Below are 19976 nucleotides of genomic sequence, written 5' to 3'. Positions count from 1 at the left end.
GCTTCCAGAATATTTTCACCAACAAAAAGTCCAAAAATAGAACAGAAGAACGTGCAAGTGGAATTAATCCTGAGCACACAGAAAAACATGTTCTCCTAGCAAGATAAGGGAGCTTTTTGATGCAGCAATTGCTGATCAGCAAGCAGCATCCCAGCAAGTTAAAGAAAAACAAACAGCAGAAATGGAAAAAGATGAAGAAATGAAAAGGAAATCAGTAGAAACAATTGGAGAAAGCAGGAAGAGAAAGAAAGGGGATATGAAAAATGTAAGTGAAAAGAAACGTAACGTTCGGCAGAAAACCTTTCAAAATTATTCAAGAAAGAATCAGAGTTGACTGTTGACTCAATACGGGCTGACTCACAATTGCGTTTGGAAACCAAGTTTAGACCCACTTTCCGTTCAGAATACAAATTGAACAGAGTTTACCCTGGGTGAACTCAACACAGGCTGAACCCGGGTAGCTTTTTGTTGTGTAAACCGGGCTTTCGATTGGAAATAATTTCATTTGTATTCATTAATAAGCGTCAGACGAAGAGTTCAAGTGAATTTTGTTCCACTTTTCAGAGCTATTTTGAACATTATTTCTTCCTTGTACTCATATTGTAGTTTTCTAAATGTATTATCAGTCATTCTATCAGTTCAATTTTGCGTAGACAAAATATGCTCAATGCATTCTAAACAACAGGTTACACCATTCAATCTTTTCCTCTCTTGGGTACAGTTAAATTTTAGCTGTAAGTCAGCGCTGTGAGCTGTTTTTCTCCGATCGCAGTAGCTGCCTAAAAAACTCACCATATCTTTGAAACACGTTCAGATTTGTAAGAGTTATTAGTTTCTATAGATTAAACAATGAAGCAACGAACATCGTAGAGAAATCAGTTTTGTTGATTTTCTTGATTACTTGAAATATGAATCAAAACTATGGACAAAGATTTCCATAGGAAGAAGCATAATTAAAGGATATTCCTGGGAATTCGGAGCTGGAGAAATACCAAACGAGGCAGGCTTAAAAAGGTAGCTTTCAGAGTTGTTTTAATGTTCGCTACTTTTTAAAAATATAATTTCCGCAAATTTAGATCTGCAAAGTTTTTGGATAAAAAAGAAATTATGCTTTTTTGCTTTGCTCTTCATTTCAAATGAATGTATAGCGAAGGCCGGGGGGAGGGAATGTGAGAAGTGACATAATTGGCAATATAATAGAGGGGTTCAGAGAGATGGTGACACAGGGGGGGACATTGGGCCTAAAAACTGACTGGGCCTGGGCTGACTGGGCCCGGGCTGACTGGGCCCGGGCTGACTCGGCCCGGGCTGACTCGGCCCGGGCTGACTCGGCCCGGGCTGACTCGGCCCGGGCTGACTCGGCCCGGGCTGACTCGGCCCGGGCTGACTCGGCCCGGGCTGACTCGGCCCGGGCTGACTCGGCCCGGGCTGACTCGGCCCGGGCTGACTCGGCCCGGGCTGACTCGGCCCGGGCTGACTCGGCCCGGGCTGACTCGGCCCGGGCTGACTCGGCCCGGGCTGACTCGGCCCGGGCTGACTCGGCCCGGGCTGACTCGGCCCGGGCTGACTCGGCCCGGGCTGACTCGGCCCGGGCTGACTCGGCCCGGGCTGACTCGGCCCGGGCTGACTCGGCCCGGGCTGACTCGGCCCGGGCTGACTCGGCCCGGGCTGACTCGGCCCGGGCTGACTCGGCCCGGGCTGACTCGGCCCGGGCTGACTCGGCCCGGGCTGACTCGGCCCGGGCTGACTCGGCCCGGGCTGACTCGGCCCGGGCTGACTCGGCCCGGGCTGACTCGGCCCGGGCTGACTCGGCCCGGGCTGACTCGGCCCGGGCTGACTCGGCCCGGGCTGACTCGGCCCGGGCTGACTCGGCCCGGGCTGACTCGGCCCGGGCTGACTCGGCCCGGGCTGACTCGGCCCGGGCTGACTCGGCCCGGGCTGACTCGGCCCGGGCTGACTCGGCCCGGGCTGACTCGGCCCGGGCTGACTCGGCCCGGGCTGACTCGGCCCGGGCTGACTCGGCCCGGGCTGACTCGGCCCGGGCTGACTCGGCCCGGGCTGACTCGGCCCGGGCTGACTCGGCCCGGGCTGACTCGGCCCGGGCTGACTCGGCCCGGGCTGACTCGGCCCGGGCTGACTCGGCCCGGGCTGACTCGGCCCGGGCTGACTCGGCCCGGGCTGACTCGGCCCGGGCTGACTCGGCCCGGGCTGACTCGGCCCGGGCTGACTCGGCCCGGGCTGACTCGGCCCGGGCTGACTCGGCCCGGGCTGACTCGGCCCGGGCTGACTCGGCCCGGGCTGACTCGGCCCGGGCTGACTCGGCCCGGGCTGACTCGGCCCGGGCTGACTCGGCCCGGGCTGACTCGGCCCGGGCTGACTCGGCCCGGGCTGACTCGGCCCGGGCTGACTCGGCCCGGGCTGACTCGGCCCGGGCTGACTCGGCCCGGGCTGACTCGGCCCGGGCTGACTCGGCCCGGGCTGACTCGGCCCGGGCTGACTCGGCCCGGGCTGACTCGGCCCGGGCTGACTCGGCCCGGGCTGACTCGGCCCGGGCTGACTCGGCCCGGGCTGACTCGGCCCGGGCTGACTCGGCCCGGGCTGACTCGGCCCGGGCTGACTCGGCCCGGGCTGACTCGGCCCGGGCTGACTCGGCCCGGGCTGACTCGGCCCGGGCTGACTCGGCCCGGGCTGACTCGGCCCGGGCTGACTCGGCCCGGGCTGACTCGGCCCGGGCTGACTCGGCCCGGGCTGACTCGGCCCTGACTTCTTTGGTCTGTAAGAATGTATTGTTAACGCGAAAGAGGGTTGAGCCCTGTTAACTTTTCTACTGCGCATGCGGAATAAGGTTGCGAATTGAAAAAAGCGCCGGTTTTTTCTGCTTCTTTTCGCACAGCTTGTGCTTTCTAGTAGACTTTAATGTTACGGTAAACGTTTTCTGGACGAAAGCATTTCTCGATTTCTCCACTTTCTAGAACTCTTAAGGCACACAATTAAAACCATGTTTGAAACTAGCATAAGTTTTGAAAATGCAAAAAATTCCATGTAAACGGAAGTTTCCATAACTTCTTTATCAAAATTACTAGTTGAGGTCTGAAAATCTTTTGACCTGTTACGCCGATTATCTTTGCTTTGCGGTTGTGGTAGCATGTCTCATTTACAATATCGCATGGCACATCCATGTATCAATGTATGACAATGTTTATTCGAAGAGGTTTTTTTATCTTAAAGCTTCAAGTGGCTTGACCCGGATTTTACTGTGGTTTACGAGTGTACCTTGCAAGTGCAATCAGTAAAATTCCGTTTTCTACAGACTTACAGCTCGTCTACATACAGGTACAAAAAAGCTTTTTGGTACACAAGGAACTAATGGAATGGTTCAAAAATTTGCACATGGCCAGGACAGATGTCGGGTAAGCAAAGTGTGTCTCAAATTTGTGTAGCTGGGAATCAGTTTACTGCAAACTATGTCATAATTCAATTAAACTAGGAATTATACTTGGGAAAATTAACGAATTAATAAACGACGTTTCGAGCATAGCCCGTTATCAAATTAGTATATTTATGTCATAATTCATTCTTAAAACCCCATGCAATGCATGACAAAATGGGGAATTATATTGCCAGCAAAACGGGGGCTTGTCCCTGGAAAAATATGCGTTTCTTTGAAAAAATAAAGAGGGGCTTTAGCTCCTACTAGCCTGGTATGATGCCCGTACAATTATGCGTAATTATGGTCAGGCATGAACATGTACTTATAAAACTATTGACTTTTCAGAAAGATATCTGACAACATAATTTGAAAAAATAGGTTCTAAGGGATCCTCATGCCACCAGTTTGTGCAAATTGATAATTTTGCAGATTGATGGGCTCCTTCTGTATGAGAAAGACATGGTAAAAAGGACAAAGAATCTTTTAAGAAAAAACACAGATATTTTTCAGTAACGAAAATTATTTAAGTTTGAGGAAAGATTGGAATACTTTAATAAGTTATTTTCAAAACATATGGCTTAATCTTCCATTAATACTTGCAGGAGTTTCATATTTTCCAGGCTCTTTCTGTAGAATTCCAGATTTGAGGTGTTTCTGCCAAGTTCCAAACAAGGAGAAGGGGGGGGGGGGAGTACGGCTGGTCATTAGTGAGGGGATAAAATACCCCGTTTGTCACTAGACACGATTTTGAATAAAGTTGGACAAAATTTCTTTTAAGTTCAAAACGCAGAAGATTTAATGCTTCAAATAAAAAATCAAGAAGCCTTTGAGTTCTTTGTTGAAATGCAAAATTAAATAGCCTGTCACAGGACGTTTAAAAATGTTTATCCTTTATCACTCCTAGAGCAGACTTAACTTTTAAGGGATATTTGATGGTCCAAGGAGAGAGCCAGGGCCTATTTTAAGAAATTTTCAATACTGCAAATTTTCTAAGAAATTTTCAATACTGCATATTTTTTGTTGCAATCAGTGCAAATCCCTGCAAACCCCAAGTATCTTAGACATGGAAGTGTAGCGAGGAAATGGCCCGAATTTTGAACACGTGTATAGGCCATGACGCAGAAATCACAAACAGACAGACGATAATAAACACAATCAACAAGAACATTTCAAAACAACAACAAAACAAATAGTAGCTACAAAACCTGATGTATAAATATTGTCATTTATCTCTTGTAAATGGAGTCACTATCTCATGTTTTGTCTGGACAGTTTTTTTTTCATTTTAAAAATCTTTATCCACGAATTCTCTATCAGCTATAATACAAATAAAATAAACTACTTCTATTACAATCACTTCTTTAATATATATAAAATAAAGATGTTGCTGTTCTACCTAGGGATCGTGTTGGAAATTGTGGGGCTCATTCTGATGTTTTTTGGAATCTCATTCCATGTTTTGGCCCCAGAGTGAAAGAAAATACCCTTTGAGAATTCCAAATTTTGTCTTGGAATGTCAATATCAAGCTGATTCCTTTTCGAATACCTGGATATCTCTGATCTACTAATAAATTTATCTTTAAGGCTGTCAGGGCAAAGACCATTTATCATTTTGTACGTCATTATGGCCCTGTCATATTTAATTAGATTTTAAACTGAAAGCTATTTACAAATCCATCCATCCTCAAATTTAGCACTTTTGAGCCCTGCCTTAAAGACGCTGAAGATATTCAAGCTTTGTAGCGGACAGACTTCCCCATAATTCATCACCGTATATTAGATGGCTCTCGAAAAATGCCCTGTAAACCTGGTCCAAATTCGACTGTGGGAGTATGTTTCTAAGTTTTCTCAACGAAGAAAGACCACTTTTAAGTTTACACTTAAGCCTCTTGTACTGCTTGTTCCAAGGTAGGTTTTCATCGATGGTGACTCCGAGATATTTTACTTCATGGGCTCGTTGGATTTTTCCTCCATTTATTTCCACGTTTATCTCCCCCTGGATATGGTTAATTCGTATTTTATGACCAATGACCATATATTCAGTTTTATTGGTGTTCAGACTAAGCTTATTTTGCCGCATCCACTCTGCAATGTTCTTACCCTCAGTTTTTAAGTCATTGCACAGTTCCTCAATGTCTTTTGCAGAGCATGTTATGCTAGTGTCGTCTGCATACATATTTGTTGAGCTTTTTTCTAAGCATCGCTCAAAATCATTTACGTATAGGATGAAAAGGAGGGACCCAAGGCACGAACCCTGTGGAATACCGCACTGAACCTTCTTTTGCTGTAAACTGGAACCATTGATTTGGCAGTATTGTATCCTATCAGTTAGGTATGATGTAAACCACTGATGAGGGGCTCCTCCTATTCCATACTTTGATAACTTAGAGAGCAGAATTTTGTGATTCACTGTCAAATGCCTTCTTTAGGGTTAGATCAAGGAAGATGCTAATATTTATTTTTTTTGTTTTGAATAATGAGGTCAACATGTTGTGCAGCTTTCGAGATGCATGCTGACATTTGGAGAGCATGCTTTTTTCCTTCAGAAAGGTGAAGACTTGATCATGTGCAATTTTCTCGATTAGCTTGGAAAATACCGAGAGTATGGATATTGGCCGGTAGTTGTTCAAATCAGTTTTCGATCCGGTCTTAAAGACTGATATTACCCTGGCTATTTTCCATATGTTCGGAAAAACACCGCTTTCAAGAGAGGAATTGAAAATAGCTGCCAATGGCTTAGATAAAATATCAGCAGCGACTTTCACTAGTTTTACTAGGATCTTATCATAACCTGCAGCTTTAGAGCATTTTAACTTATTGATCTCATTTTCAATGAGTTCAGGATCAACCCTTTGAAATTCAAAACTAGTTTCAACCGGCAGTCCCTTCGTGGGTAGGTACTTCAGGGGGTCATCGCAATCTTTGGTTTCAATAATTTCGGCTAGTTTTGGGCCTATGGAGATAAAGTGCCTGTTGAAGGCCTTTGCAATTTCATCAGGCTTCTCAACACATTGATCTTCATGGATAATTGACAAAGGAGGACTATGATTTGAATGTTTGTCTAATACCTTGTCTATTATTTTCCACATTCCTTTCGGATTATTTGAATTGTCATCTATCATGTTACTGTAGTATGATATAGCAGCTTTTTTGAGTTGAGAAGTTACTCTGTTTCGAACAGGGCGGTCTGGCCCGGGTGGCAAAGTGGTGACAAATTAAGAACAATCCACCCTCGGATTTTTGCGAAAATTGAGAACAGTCAGCCTGAACCTAAATTTACTGGTTTTTATAAAAAAATTAGTGAATCAACATGCACCTAGCAGCATACCCTTCCCTCTACAACGAGTATAAATGCTTGATGACACTTAGCTGCACCCAAGTTTCCTTTGAAAGATTATTCAGCGCTACTGATAATTTCAAAAGAATAGAAAACCTTTCACTTGATTACGAGCAAGTCATTGGCCAATTTGCTGATTCATTTGCACTTCTTAGCAGGGGCGCAACTACGGGGGGGGTCCTGGGGGTCCAGACCCCTGCCCTTTTTCTCAAAAGGGTAAAAGTGCCCCTTTTCCTGGAAAATTGCTTGAATATTTTAACTATTACGCTAAAATGGTTGGTCATACAGTAAATGACACACTACGGAGATGTAATGGACCTCGCAGGAATACAGATAAATGATTTAGTCGAACTTTCGCGCACTTGTTGGGTCGAACGTCATCATGTTGCAGTAATAGAGTATATCTTCAAGCCCCAACTCTACAGCGTGTTTTATGATGCGCTACGCACTGGCTTTGAAGAAGAATGGTTCTGGGACTCAAAAACCAAAATAAAGGCACAAGATTTTGAACGGGATAGAGCCTCTACGACCTCTGGTAAAAAGTTACAAGAATAAAAACCAAGACATTTTTCAAGCCTGTCACATAGTTGACAGGGTCATAGAAGACCTTTGCATGAAACGAGCGAATGCAGGGAAATATTTTCGGACTGGTATTAGCAAGCAGTAAATATGACACAAAAAGTTGATGTTCAGCTGTTCCGTTCCTTGTCAGTATTACAAATCAGCTCAAGGCAAGACTTGGAGACAGAAACAAGCTGAAGGCAAGGCTCGTGGAACTGTTCAACCTCCTCCAATCTGTAGTGCGAAGCAAAGAATTCAATAATAATATTTTAAAGCGCAAAATGTCTTCGGATATGGAAGATGATGGGCTGCTATTCAAAAGTGAGCTGGCGCTGGGAAAAGGAGATGACAGCAGGGTCGCCGAGAGGGGGACAAAGGGGCAAATTGCCCTAGGGCCTCGAGGTCTAGGAAGCCTCACAAAGCAATGAATTCCGTTTTTAAATGGAATTTATTAAAAGTAACAAAATTACAATTAAAAAGTAAAACATCTTAAACGAATTAGTGAATTTAAGCTATTTGCAAGGGTATGGTGGCAAAATTTTTGCTCGCTTCGCTCGCAAGAGGAATTGTTTTTTCCATTTCCCCCCTCCTTCGGGCCTCCTAAACTTCATCACACCTCACCACAAAATAAACCGTACACCACAACTTTTCTCTATTGATCAGTTTCCCTTGTCTGGCGTACAATATTTACAGATTTACTAACTGCTCATATTTTCGGTGTACCTAAACAAATGCCCCGGTGGACCTTTAATGAAGTTTAATTAGTGCCCTTTTTGTGTCTTGGACCCCTGCCCTCTGAAATTTCTGGTTGCGCGCCTGCTTAGAAAAGAGTTGAAACTCTGAGAATTTAAATAAGTTTTGATCTTGATTTTTAACTCTACATGGGATTTTAAAGCCTGTTTACACAAGAGGAAATGTATGGATCCAACCAATTGGGTCCGAATTTACGAATTAAAGTCGATATACTGCTGCTGTTTAGCGTATTGCTTTATTATCAATCTTTATTGAATCAATCGTATTCTAAGCCACATTTTTAGTGAGTGTGGCTCAATTTTTCCCGCCACGCCCTAAACCGGGCCCTTGAGTTTTCTAGCCACCCTGCGATTTTGACGCCAGACCGCACCAGCACCCCCCCCCCCCCCAATATGAAATTCGTTCCGACGGCACTGTTGTTGAGAAACAGACACACAAAAGTTTTTATCCGCAATCCGCAACCTTTTGACTCCCTCTCCGCCAGAAGCCGATCTGAAAAGGAAACTTTGTCGCTGTGAAGCATGGTTCTGCGAAGGCGTTGTTCAAAAGTTCAAACTATGTGAAAGACCAATCAAATGAAGGCACCAAACTGCATTAACCAATCAAATTATTTCGCGCGATTCCAATGATACATTCAACCGCCCTCCTTTTATTTACCCGCAAACTGTTCGATTAACTAGTTCGATGCATGTTAAGGTAAGTTGACCAGGAATTTTAAACTCTAGAAAAGACTACTCATTTCTCATTTTATGGAATTATTTGGTTTCATCCAAGTTTGGTAACCGTTTTTAATCAAGTGATGATGTCCAGTGATCTTGTTGGAGAAATTGTTGTGATAAAAAGAAGTGGAAACGATGGCGCCAGGTTTCCGTTGAGATCTGCACACTGCACTTTCGGGAGGTAAGCGATGTCGAATCTTATTTCTTCCCCGTGAATCTTCTAAATTTATTTTGAAGGTTTAAAAAACAGTAAGATATATTCCAATTTAGGAATTTGTTGTCTTGTATTGGTCATGGAGAGCTATAATATTTCTTTAAGTTCGTTGGCCTATCATCCTGATCAGCTTCTCTATCTTTCGTTTTTGCCGTTGTCTTTGAAGATTGATAACAATTCTTTCTTCCTAGGGATCCAGAATGTGATATTAGAATCCAGATACCCCAAGTTGCACTTGAACACGCAAAAATTTATTGTGATAATGGGAAGGTATGTGCAACTTTTATCAATCTTGCGGTAAATTTACTTTTGAAGCCACATTTCTTCAATATTCGTTCCTTTTCAAAAATAAAAGTGTTTGTGAAATGGTATAGTAATTTCCTCACTTTCTGATTCCCCACCTTTGGCTCTTGCAGACGGCCTTGCTAGAAGCAGTGAAAACTATTCTTTCTTCTTTCCAGGTTTGGTTACAAAATCTTGCCAAGGAAGTACCGACATTGGTAAACAGCAGAGCAGTAGATACGCATGAAATTTCACATAATGACGTTTTTACTATAAGTCAGCGATCTTTCCGCTTTGAATTTCCAGAGAGAAGAAAAAGCGTCTCAAGACGCCAGTCATCAGGCAAGAAGGTGAGTAAAAGAGTTTATTATCATTTTCCACAACTTGATAATCATTCAACTTGCAGCTTTTTTCGAATGTCCAGATCTGCATTATGCTTTATCTTGTGCTGTCAGCAATTGACTGTAAAAGACAGGTTTTTTCATAAACAGAAAGAAAATAATGTAAATTTTTTGTCGAAAGATCTCTTCCCTCCAAAAATATCATCAGGTAGAATATAAGTCAATGTAAATACTTTACGATTCTTTTCAGGGTTACAAGCTCCATTCCTTTTCAAATAAATAATTAAGACCTGGATATAATTATGAAGAATTTTTATGTATGTATTTTATTTCAGACACCTCTGAAGCCTATACAAGCAAGTCCTAAAACACCCACAGGAAAGGATCTTCTACAGATATCCACAGCCAACAAGCCAAAAAGCCCAGCAAGTCTGAAGAATGATGAGCACAAAACAAGATCTCCAAATGGAACAGGTCTTGTCTCTCCAACAAAAACTTCAGTTGCAACTCCTGTCCAACAAAAAGAGAATACACCAGAGGAACTGCTATCAAATGCAACTACACCTTCAATTCTCAAGAAGGCATCAGCAAAACGATCTGAGAGGAAAAGGATATCTTTTGGTCCCACTCTAAGTCCGGAATTGTTTGATAAGACAATGCCACCATCCACTCCATTAAGGAAAGGTAGAAGTCCATCACGAAGATTGTCAGAACCACTAAGAAAGGATACTCCTGGAAAGTCTCCAAGTAAAAAAAGATGCTCACTTGGAACAGCTTTGGGCAAAATGCCAATAGTGGAGGAAGATGAGAATGCAACAGGAGATAAAGATCCAGCATCTAATAAGAATACAGAGGACGAAACTGAAGTTAAGAAGGAACAACCTACTGCTCCAACACCATTGAGAGAGGAGATAAAGAAAGGTGTTTCACTGAGGCAAACAAAGAAGAAGCTCGATGCAGAATTGCAGAAAGAGATTCAGGATGGGAAAGAGTTGAAAAAGACCAAGAAACCAGCACCAACTCCACTTAGAGCTGAAATCAAGAAAGGTGTGAAACTAAGGCAGACAAAGAAGAAACTTGATGCAAAATTGCAGATTGAGATCAAGGATGGAAAAGAGTTGAAAAAGACAAAGAAGTCAGCACCTACTCCATTGAGGGCTGAAATCAAGAAAGGCGTTCAGCTAAGAGCAACTAAAAAGAGACTTTCAGCCAAACTGCAAAATGAAATTAGAGCTGGAACAAAGTTGGTCCCATTGCTTAAGAAATCACTGAAGACACCCATCAGAAATCAGATCAAGTCAGGTGAGATCAGGTTTACCCTTAATAGCTTAATGCATGGTGCATTTCATTGCTTGATTTCATGTAACAGGATCAGGATGTATAAACAAAAGATTGCATGATAAGATTTTGAATTTAATTTAAACTTCCACTAGGTTATACTGAGTGTATCTTTTTCCTATTTAATTCAAAAGACATACTTTTGATGTGTCAGGATTCACTAAGAGGGACAAATTTCACTAAGACGGACAAAAATGGCAAATGAAATTAATTTGAGGAAAAGCTGCAAAAAGAGCTAATAGTATGGCAACCCTACATTATTCTAAGTACTGAATCCCCCCTTAAATGTTATAATAATTGCAAAACAACTGCTTGATTATCATGGTAATATTATCATTGTTTATATGTTTTGCCTCAGGGATTAAGCTGAGAAAGATAATGAAGAAAATGTCTACACCCCTCAAGACTGAAATTGCATCAGGAAGAAAGTGCTTGACAACAGCAAGCCAAAGTGAATCTGACAACGCTAAGCAGGGAGAAATTGTTAAAAGTATTGAAAGCAGTAGAGGCGAGGATGAATCAATGCAGATAGAGGTAAGGAAAATGATGTTAGTTTTTAATCTTGCTACCTAGCTTCTCAAGCTAGTTTTAGGAAGCTGAGAAGCTATGGTTATCCTACAGTGCCCTGGCCCTTCCTCTGGGTGTAAGCACATCTTGTGATTCATACACCTTGAATTGCCAAGAGCTGGTTTCATTTTGTCAGGGGCTCCAACCATTGGATCTGTAGTTAGGGGCACTAATAATTGAGCCATCCTCACCAAGCCTTCATATGGGGATATTCCAAAATGCTAAATAAAGTAACAGAAGGAATAGGAATAAAGTATCGGAAGGATACATGTTAACAGATGTGAAAAACTTTAGAATTGTTACTTTAACCCAACAACTATGACAAATATTAAATGATCTGATATATACTGTGTAAATCAAACTTTATCCGAAAAACTTTGATGAAACAAGGGGTAACATCAGATATAAAGGTTAACAAAGGGCAGTATGTCTTGCACATCTTAATATACAGCTTTATAAGTAAAAGTCCCTCAACAATTTGTGCAAGCCTTAGTTAACAGTACAGTTTTTCAGATCAAGCAATTCAAAGATTGGCTAAAAATACTTAAGAACACTTGGAATCATTATAGTGTTAATATTTGCAAGAAATATACTAAAGCCTTCAAAACAATATTTTGATCAGTTTATCATAATACCATATGAGACAAGTATCACCCTTTTAGGTTCCCCAGTTCTGAGACATGAAGATTAAGTAATCTTGTCTTTCCTGTCAAAATGTTTGAAATATAAATGCATTTTGCAGATAAACTTTAAAAGGCCAGGGCCACATGGTATAGAGCACCGAAATCATTGTGGCATTCCACAGTTTTTGGGAAATGACTACCCTTATATTGTATGACAACATTTTTTATAAATTGAGGAGTGAATAATTCTAAAACAGCTACAAATATTGAAAGATGATAAAGTAGCAAAAAAGTGACACTGTAATGACCTTTCTTTGAATAAAGTTAACTCAACCCTTATGTTATTTCTATTTACATGTCTCATTGTCACTGTCTCCACAGTCATCCACAAGATAATTCATACATCGGTAGTACATCCTTTTGTATAATCTGAACACACAAAGTTTTGTAAATGTAGTCAATGAAAATATCAAAGGCACAAATCTTGCAACAGCATCTTTCACCAGTACTTACTGAAGCAGGTCTAAAGCAACTTAATGACTGAAGAATTCTTTCATATCAGTTTGAAATATTTGAAGCAATATATAATACATTGACAATTTCTTGTAAATACCTCTATTGGACTGATGTTTTGTGTTTACCTGTATTTTCTTAGATGCAGTTGGAATCAGTGAATTTCCCACAGGATTAATGTACCCAGTTTTGAAAAAAAACAGCGTTTTTTGATTAAAATTAACATCTTCTTTCATTAACATCAAGGCCTTTTGGAAGCATTTGGGCCTTTCTCTAAACACAGTAACTGTGCTTCCCCTTAATTGAACAAGGGGAGTTTGCTACACATAAAAATATTGTTATTCTTTCCTCCACAGGTTTGCCCTCTGATTAAAGAAGATTTAAGTCTTCAAACCGTTGTGAAAACACCAAAGACAAGTAAGCATGTTGAGGTCGTTGAAGAACATTTTGGACTTCAAAAACTTTTGAAAACTCCAAAAGAAAAGGCATCTCAAGATGTATTTGAAGAGGAACATTTGGGTCTCAAGCGGTTGATGAAAACACCCAAAGTTAAGGAAGATGCTAGTGCTGTTGATGACCATTTCGGGCTGAAGAGGCTGGTCAAGACACCAAAAGAAAAGTCTGTTGGTGATTCAGAAGTTTCAGAACACCTTGGCTTGAAACGACTGATGAAAACACCCAAAAACAAGACAGGAGTGAATGTGCCTGTTGATGGTGAGCTAGGGTTGAAAATGTTAATGGGGTCGCCAATAGTACAACCTGTTCCTGTTGAGAGCCCTCATATGGATAGTTTGTACTACACAACAACTGTTGAACAGCCTGTTAGCCACAGCCATTCGAAAGAAGGCAAAAGCAGTACTCCAAAGAATAATTCATCAAGGAAAAAGGTGAAACATGATTATTGAATTTCCTTTTTGTTTCAGTTTGATTTGAACAAACCTGCAACCTCTGTCTAGTTGTAAGCTAACCAACCTACTAACTAAATATCTCACTTTTTATTGCAGACACCATTGAGGTCTATTAAAGGCAGTCCAAGAACACCTCATGCTGGGGAATCATTGAAGAAGTCTATCACAAGATTGCGACGGAATTCGGCAGCTGTTCAGGAGGAAGATGAAGCTCTCGTATCTTCAGATTTGTTGTTAAACACCTCTCTTGAGAGATCTGTTGATGAAAAACCAGCAGAAAATTCAGTGCCAAAAGTAACAACTCCATCATTACTTAAGAAGAAAGCATCAGCAAAAAGATCTGAGAAGAAGAGGATATCCTTTGGTCCTAGCCTTAGCCCTGAATTGTTTGACAAGACATTGCCACCGTCTACGCCACTGAGGAGAGGAAAAAGTCCATCAAGAAGATTGTCAGAGCAAATGCACAAGGCTACACCTGGAAGTACTCAGAAGAAGCAGAGGTGCTCCCTTGGAACAGCTTTGGGCAAAATGCCAATCATGGAGGAGGAGGAAGATGGAATTGAATTGAAGAAAAATCACCCTACTGCTCCAACACCATTGAGAGAGGAGATAAAGAAGGGTGTTTCACTGAGACAGACAAAGAAGAAGCTTGATGCAAAATTGCAGAAAGAGATTCAGGATGGGAAAGGGCTGAGAAAAACAAAGAAGTCAGCACCAACTCCATTGAAAGCTGAGATTAAAAAAGGTGTGAAACTAAGGCAGACAAAGAAGAAGCTTGAAGCAAAATTGCAGAAAGAGATCAAGGATGGAAAAGAGTTGAAAAAGACAAAGAAGTCAGCACCTACTCCATTGAGGGCTGAAATCAAGAAAGGCGTTCAGCTAAGAGCAACTAAAAAGAGACTTTCAGTCAAATTGCAAAACGAAATTAGAGCTGGAACAAAGTTGGTCCCATTGCTTAAGAAATCGCTGAAGACACCCATCAGAAATCAAATCAAATCAGGTATATTATTTAGAATATTTCTTTCAATTTTTTATGTTTATGTATATATATATGCTTTAAGATTCTTGGCTTAGGTAATTTATTGAGAGTGGTGTTTATTCATAGTTTTGTGGCTCTTCAAACAAACTTTGGCTCCCTTGAATTAACCTTTGATTTGAAGGCCTTGTTATGTCATCATTAATGTTAACCCCTGTTTCAAATTATTTCCATTTTGCTGAAGCCCCAAACTCAAACAGTTATTCAAAGTTGGAAGATATTTGGGCAAGAATTGGATCAATTTTGATGCTCGTGTTCTCTTCTTGTGGCCACTTTGTTTTTCCTGTGACCTAGGCTTTACAAAAAAAACCAGCTTTGCGGAGTGTGAAAATACGGATTCAGTCCCAGCGTATTTTCTCATGAAGCCTCATAGAAGATAAATGCCCAATAACTCAAGAATATTTGTCAGTCACTGCCTCTGCAAAGTTGTACTACGTGTTTTAAGGTTACTAAAACCTGTACCAACTTTGGTTCGAAAATCAGTGTATAGAACTGAAATGCTTGTCAAGCTTGAAAATTTTAATTTCGTCCCTCCATAAAATTTGTCGTAAAATACGTTTGGCAAAGCCCAATTGTCTTTCCATCTAGCAGTTTTTGAATTGATCACATACAAACGAAAAAGCCGCCATTGTGTAGACAGAAGGAGTTTTTTTTATCTCTTAGACTCCAGTGGTAATTTTTCTCTAGGCACGCAGCACTGATTGGTCAACTATACCGGTCTTGTGCTTGCATTTTTCTGATTGGCCTATTTCGATTCACAACTGGGTATATATTTTTTATCATGTTCTCTTGGATATTTTTTCTGACGTTTTATGCTCTGAGGAGTGTCAGGCAAAAACGTTTTTAGTTAATATGTTGTAAAATGATTTGCTTTTTTCAAAGTACATTTGTCATTTTCAGTTGTATCTTACTTATGAATCTTTTTTAGGAGTGAAACTACGAAGGACAATAAAGAAAATGTCTACTCCCCTGAAGGCTGAGATACATGCAAGAAGAATTTCGTCCAGATCTACAAAGAAAGTTGAGACTGTCAAACCAGTTACTGAGAAGGCAACAGTCCAGGATTCGGAAGCCACAAAAACTAGCAGCGGCAGACACCTTCTTAAGGCTAAGCGTAGACTTGGAACAAATCGTGCACCAGAACCAACAACAGGTGCATTGGAGATACCTAGAAGAGTAAGTGAAATGTTGATCTTTCAAGTATGATACCTCTTCATTTTACTGGTCTGAAGTAATATTTTGTTCCTCTCACCTACCCAAAAAAGTCTTTCTCGAAAAAAGCATGATTTTTAAATTTTTCCAACCTCTAGGCACATATTTAAACGCCAAGTCAACATGCTTTTCAATTATCATTCCATTGGATGGAAATATTTCTATAATGTGTTTTTAAAACATTTTTGGATCATATATACATTATCTGCAAAATCTTTAATTGTATGTATCTCAAAAGATCTTTACTATTTCACTATTTTAAGAGCCTCTTTTACGCCTCCTTTACTTGGTCTCGCTGTGACTTAGGTACCTAAAAGTTAAGGACTTTAATTATCTTTAAGTTGTAATGAAAGCAACTCAGAAATGCGGATATTGAAAAGAAAAGCGTAAATCGACTTTATTTTTGCTTTTTCCTGTGACTGACCATGCATCCCTATAAATTTCAGATTAAATGTTGATTCCCAATCACATGCTTGTTTTAAAAGTTTTGTTAAGAATGCAGTTATCAAACGTTTTTCAAATTCGCGGGAAATTTCAAAATCTCAATTTGGGTATTCTTGTTTTTGCTTATAGTTATCGGCAAAGATTGAGCGACCAGCAAAGAAGAAAATTTGCAGAAGAAGCACACCGAAAAAGATGGTAGAGCTCCGAGACCAAAGTATGTTTACATATTTCCTGTTTACATATACATGCAAGGCTTGAGAATAAAGACTTTGGAAATTTTTCTCATTTCATATTCTGTTTGAGATTAATGTAGATCTGCACCAGATTCTAGTTTAATGCATTGAGTTTTCTTTTCAGTTTGTTCATTTTGGATGGGAGCTTGCCTGAGGTTCTTCTAACCCACCCCCCCCCCCCCCTCTCGAGGATAATAGAAACGATCTGAAGCAGCCGTTGTGAATATAAGCTATTAGTTAATTTTTAATTATAAGCTATTAGACAATGCTACAACCTGGGTAAAGCATTAATGTTCAAGAAAGTACCTTAATGGGTCTCATTGTTTGTTTTCTTAACAGTGGTTGCAGACAAGTATGATTGCAGCTTAGAAACTGAAGTATCTGCAGAAGTCACTGAACAACCTTGGGTTGCTTCTCCTGCGATTGCATTCCAGTCTGCTGGAACCGCCAAAGAAACCACTCCAAAGTCAGCTGGGTTGTCTGCGGATTCCTATCTGTGTGGGACACCCTGTGAAGATCTCAGCAACTTCTCAAAGATACCAGACGTTTGCGTTGCTTCATCTTTTGCAAATGCTGATGATCTACCCGTCGAGGAAGATCTTGGTCTTAAGGAGTTGATGAAAACACCAAAGGCAAGAGAGGACAGTGAAACTGCCGAAAATCCCAAAGAAAAGGCATCTCAAGATGTAATGGAAGAGGAACATTTGGAACAACTGATGAAAACACCCAAAAACAAGATAGAAGGGAATGTATCTGTTGATGGTGAGCTCGGGTTGAGAAGACTGTTTCGATCACCAAAAGAGCAACATGTTCCTGTTGAGAGCCCACATTTAAGTAGTTTGTTCAGGGAGTCCAAAATCAAGCAGGCAGAAGTTATCAATAATTACGGTCTCCGACGGCTTGTCCAGTCTCCCAAACATCGAGTTGCCAAAGCAAACAAATACAGCATTGAACCTGGAACACTGCCGGTAATGTTCAAACCAGGAAAAGAAGTTTGCGTGCCAGTGGAAAACATGAACTTACAAGATCTTTTCGTGGAAAAATATTGTGAAGATGATAGTTCGCCTGCTGCCGAATTTTTGCAACAGGTGATTCCACCGAGTTTAAAAACAGCAGCGGCCAGTCAAGCTCTCCCTGCAAGACAGACAAGAAAAGGAAAATCCGCTAAAGATGTACTTTTGGAAAAGACTGTTGAGCTGGCCAAGAAAAAAGATGAAGTTGTGAGTACAGGGAACAGTGGAAACCAGGCAAGATCGACAAGACAAAGACGAAGAGGAGCAGCCTCTAAGATGAAGGAGTCAGCAGAGGTAGAAGAGATTGCAGACACGCTGGAGTCGACTGCAAAACCTTCCGAGGAGCCAGTTGTGTCTGCCGATGTGGTTGTAGAATCTAAACCAAGTCAAACTGCTGATGAGACTGAAGTTATGACTACGGAATCAAATGAAGTTCAAGAGCCAATACCGAAAAGGCAGACAAGACGGGGCACAAGGAAAGGTAAATCTGCAAACAAGGCTTCAAAACTACCACAGGAACAACCGGTGCAAATGAATGAAGACAAAGAAATTGAGAAGGATGTTAGTGGAATTCAGAAGACAAGGCAGACGAGAAGAAGTGTGGCATCAAAAGCCAAAAAGTCTTCCCAAACGTTGAAAAACCATTTGGAGGCAATTGCGGAGTTACCTGAGGAATCAAATGCTCCAATAAATGAAAGTGAAACTGCAGCTGTTATTGTCAAAGAGATCCAGCAAACACGTCAGACAAGAAGAGGTGCAACCTCAAAAGCGGCACAGTCAGCAAATGTGGAGGATGCTGTAAGCAGTACTGAACCAGTGGCAGAAGTTTCTAGAAAAACAAGGCAGACACGGAAGAGGCAAAGAGCTGCAGTCTCTAAGACTGAAGAATCTGCGGAAGTGGTTGAAGAGGCTAAGAATGTGGCGCAAGCAGCTGAGGGGCAAGTTGGATCTGCCAATGGAAGCGATGATGTTGATATGGAAGCAAAAGAAGTTCCAAAAACACAGACCACTAGGCAGTCAAGGAGGGGGAGGTCTTCGAAGTCGATGCAAGCTGTAAAGATAGAAGAAACTGTTAGAAATGTGGAGACGAATGCAGAGGTTTCTCAGGAGCATATTGTACCAGTCTCCGAGGGTGTAGTTGCCCAAGCTGAAGCAAATCAAACCAAGGAGACAAAGCCTAGAAGACAGACAAGAAGAGGTACTGTGTCAAGAAGTAAACGATCTGTGAAAGTGGACGATAACCTTGACAACGCTGAATCTCTTTCAAAGATGCCAATAGAGCAAGACAATGCACGTCAAGGTGACCAAACAGAATTGGAAGCTGTCCAAGTGGAAGAGTCACTACCAACTAGGCGGACAAGAAGAGGAGGATCCTCGAAGGCCATCGTGTCCGAGGAGGTTGACAGTGTTGTCGCCAAGGCTTCTGAAGTTAAATCAACCAGGCAAACACGACGTGGCAAAAACCTAAAGTCGGTTGAGCAAGAGGTTGCCCCGAGTAGCAAAAGGAAACGGGCCGTCACAGTGGAAAATAACGTAGACGTGGAAACATTGCCAATGCCTGAACCGAAACGCTTCAGACGGGGAGAAAAAACATTGAAAGCGGCAACTGAACCAAGACAGGGACGCTCTCTTAGATCAACGAGATCGACTACACGCTAAGACAAAACAAGCATTCACGATATCTGTATATATGATTTTTTATATCTTTTAACTTTATATTTACTTGAATGGCAGTTGCACTTTCGGTTAATGTGAAATTTGTTAAGGCCAATATTACAGCTACCATGTACAATAGCACACTTACCAAGATGCAATTTGAAGCTCTGCGAGTACTCTAAAGTGACACGGGATTAGTTAAGCATATTTTTATGTAGCTCTTTGATTTTATGTTAGTGGCTTTACTCTGCAGAACGTTTTAAGCTTTTGGTCTTCTTACTCTTCTGTGCTTAATTGTAGTGGGAAGGGGCCAAACTGAAATTGTTCACCCTCATTAGCATTTTACAATGACGCCCCCCCCCATCATTTAATTGTCACCCTCCCATATTAGTGACTCGAACTGCAAATATAGACTATCAACCAGGAACAAAATGCAATAGTAAACTGACAAACACAGTAACTTCAATATCAACTATAAAAAAGCAGAATTTCCATTGGGTCATTTTATTTTGACCCCCCCCCCATTTTCCAATTTTTTTCAATACCCCCTCCCCTGCCTATTCCCCCCTCTCTATAATTTGGTCACGTAAGAGTACTTATACTATATGATTTGACAGCTCGTATCTTGTACATATTAGTTTAGCTTTAGTGTAATCATATTGATTTTATGTTTTTAATGTTTTGAGGGATATCTATTTCCGTGCGAACATATCAGATTGTTTTTTGTTTCTTGGTTCTCGAAAGTTTTTTGTCAGGCTGATTTAGTAGAGGAGACCGTAAAGAAAAATGTAAACCC

The 19976-nt window shown here is 41.5% G+C and overlaps 1 protein-coding gene across 1 annotated transcript; it reads left to right on the top strand.

Moving 5' to 3' along the window:
• The first annotated feature begins 8724 nt into the window (after nucleotides 1-8724).
• LOC135696353 (uncharacterized) lies at nucleotides 8725-19891 on the top strand. The gene is made up of 10 exons (XM_089112395.1): nucleotides 8725-8981; nucleotides 9206-9284; nucleotides 9476-9646; nucleotides 9973-10939; nucleotides 11334-11509; nucleotides 13035-13565; nucleotides 13683-14586; nucleotides 15551-15798; nucleotides 16408-16492; nucleotides 16851-19891. Exons 1-10 carry the CDS (start codon nucleotides 8881-8883, stop codon nucleotides 19181-19183), a joined length of 5595 nt encoding a protein of 1864 aa, XP_088968521.1. The 5' UTR covers nucleotides 8725-8880; the 3' UTR covers nucleotides 19184-19891.
• Nucleotides 19892-19976: the final 85 nt, after the last annotated feature.

The sequence above is a fragment of the Rhopilema esculentum genome, chromosome 14 (assembly GCF_057945365.1).
Source record: "Rhopilema esculentum isolate cy_ngs chromosome 14, ASM5794536v1, whole genome shotgun sequence".
Taxonomy (NCBI): domain Eukaryota; kingdom Metazoa; phylum Cnidaria; class Scyphozoa; order Rhizostomeae; family Rhizostomatidae; genus Rhopilema; species Rhopilema esculentum.
Note: the sequence above shows the minus strand (reverse complement) of the source record. Positions and strands in the feature narration are given on the sequence as shown.

Coding starts and splice junctions, on each gene's coding strand:
- LOC135696353 (XM_089112395.1), top strand. CDS start 8,881: ATGATGTCCAGTGATCTTGTTGGAGAAATTGTTGTGATAAAAAGAAGT. Junction 15,799..16,407: donor CATTGGAGATACCTAGAAGA/GTAAGTGAAATG, acceptor TTTTGCTTATAG/TTATCGGCAAAGATTGAGCG. Junction 16,493..16,850: donor GGTAGAGCTCCGAGACCAAA/GTATGTTTACAT, acceptor TTTTCTTAACAG/TGGTTGCAGACAAGTATGAT.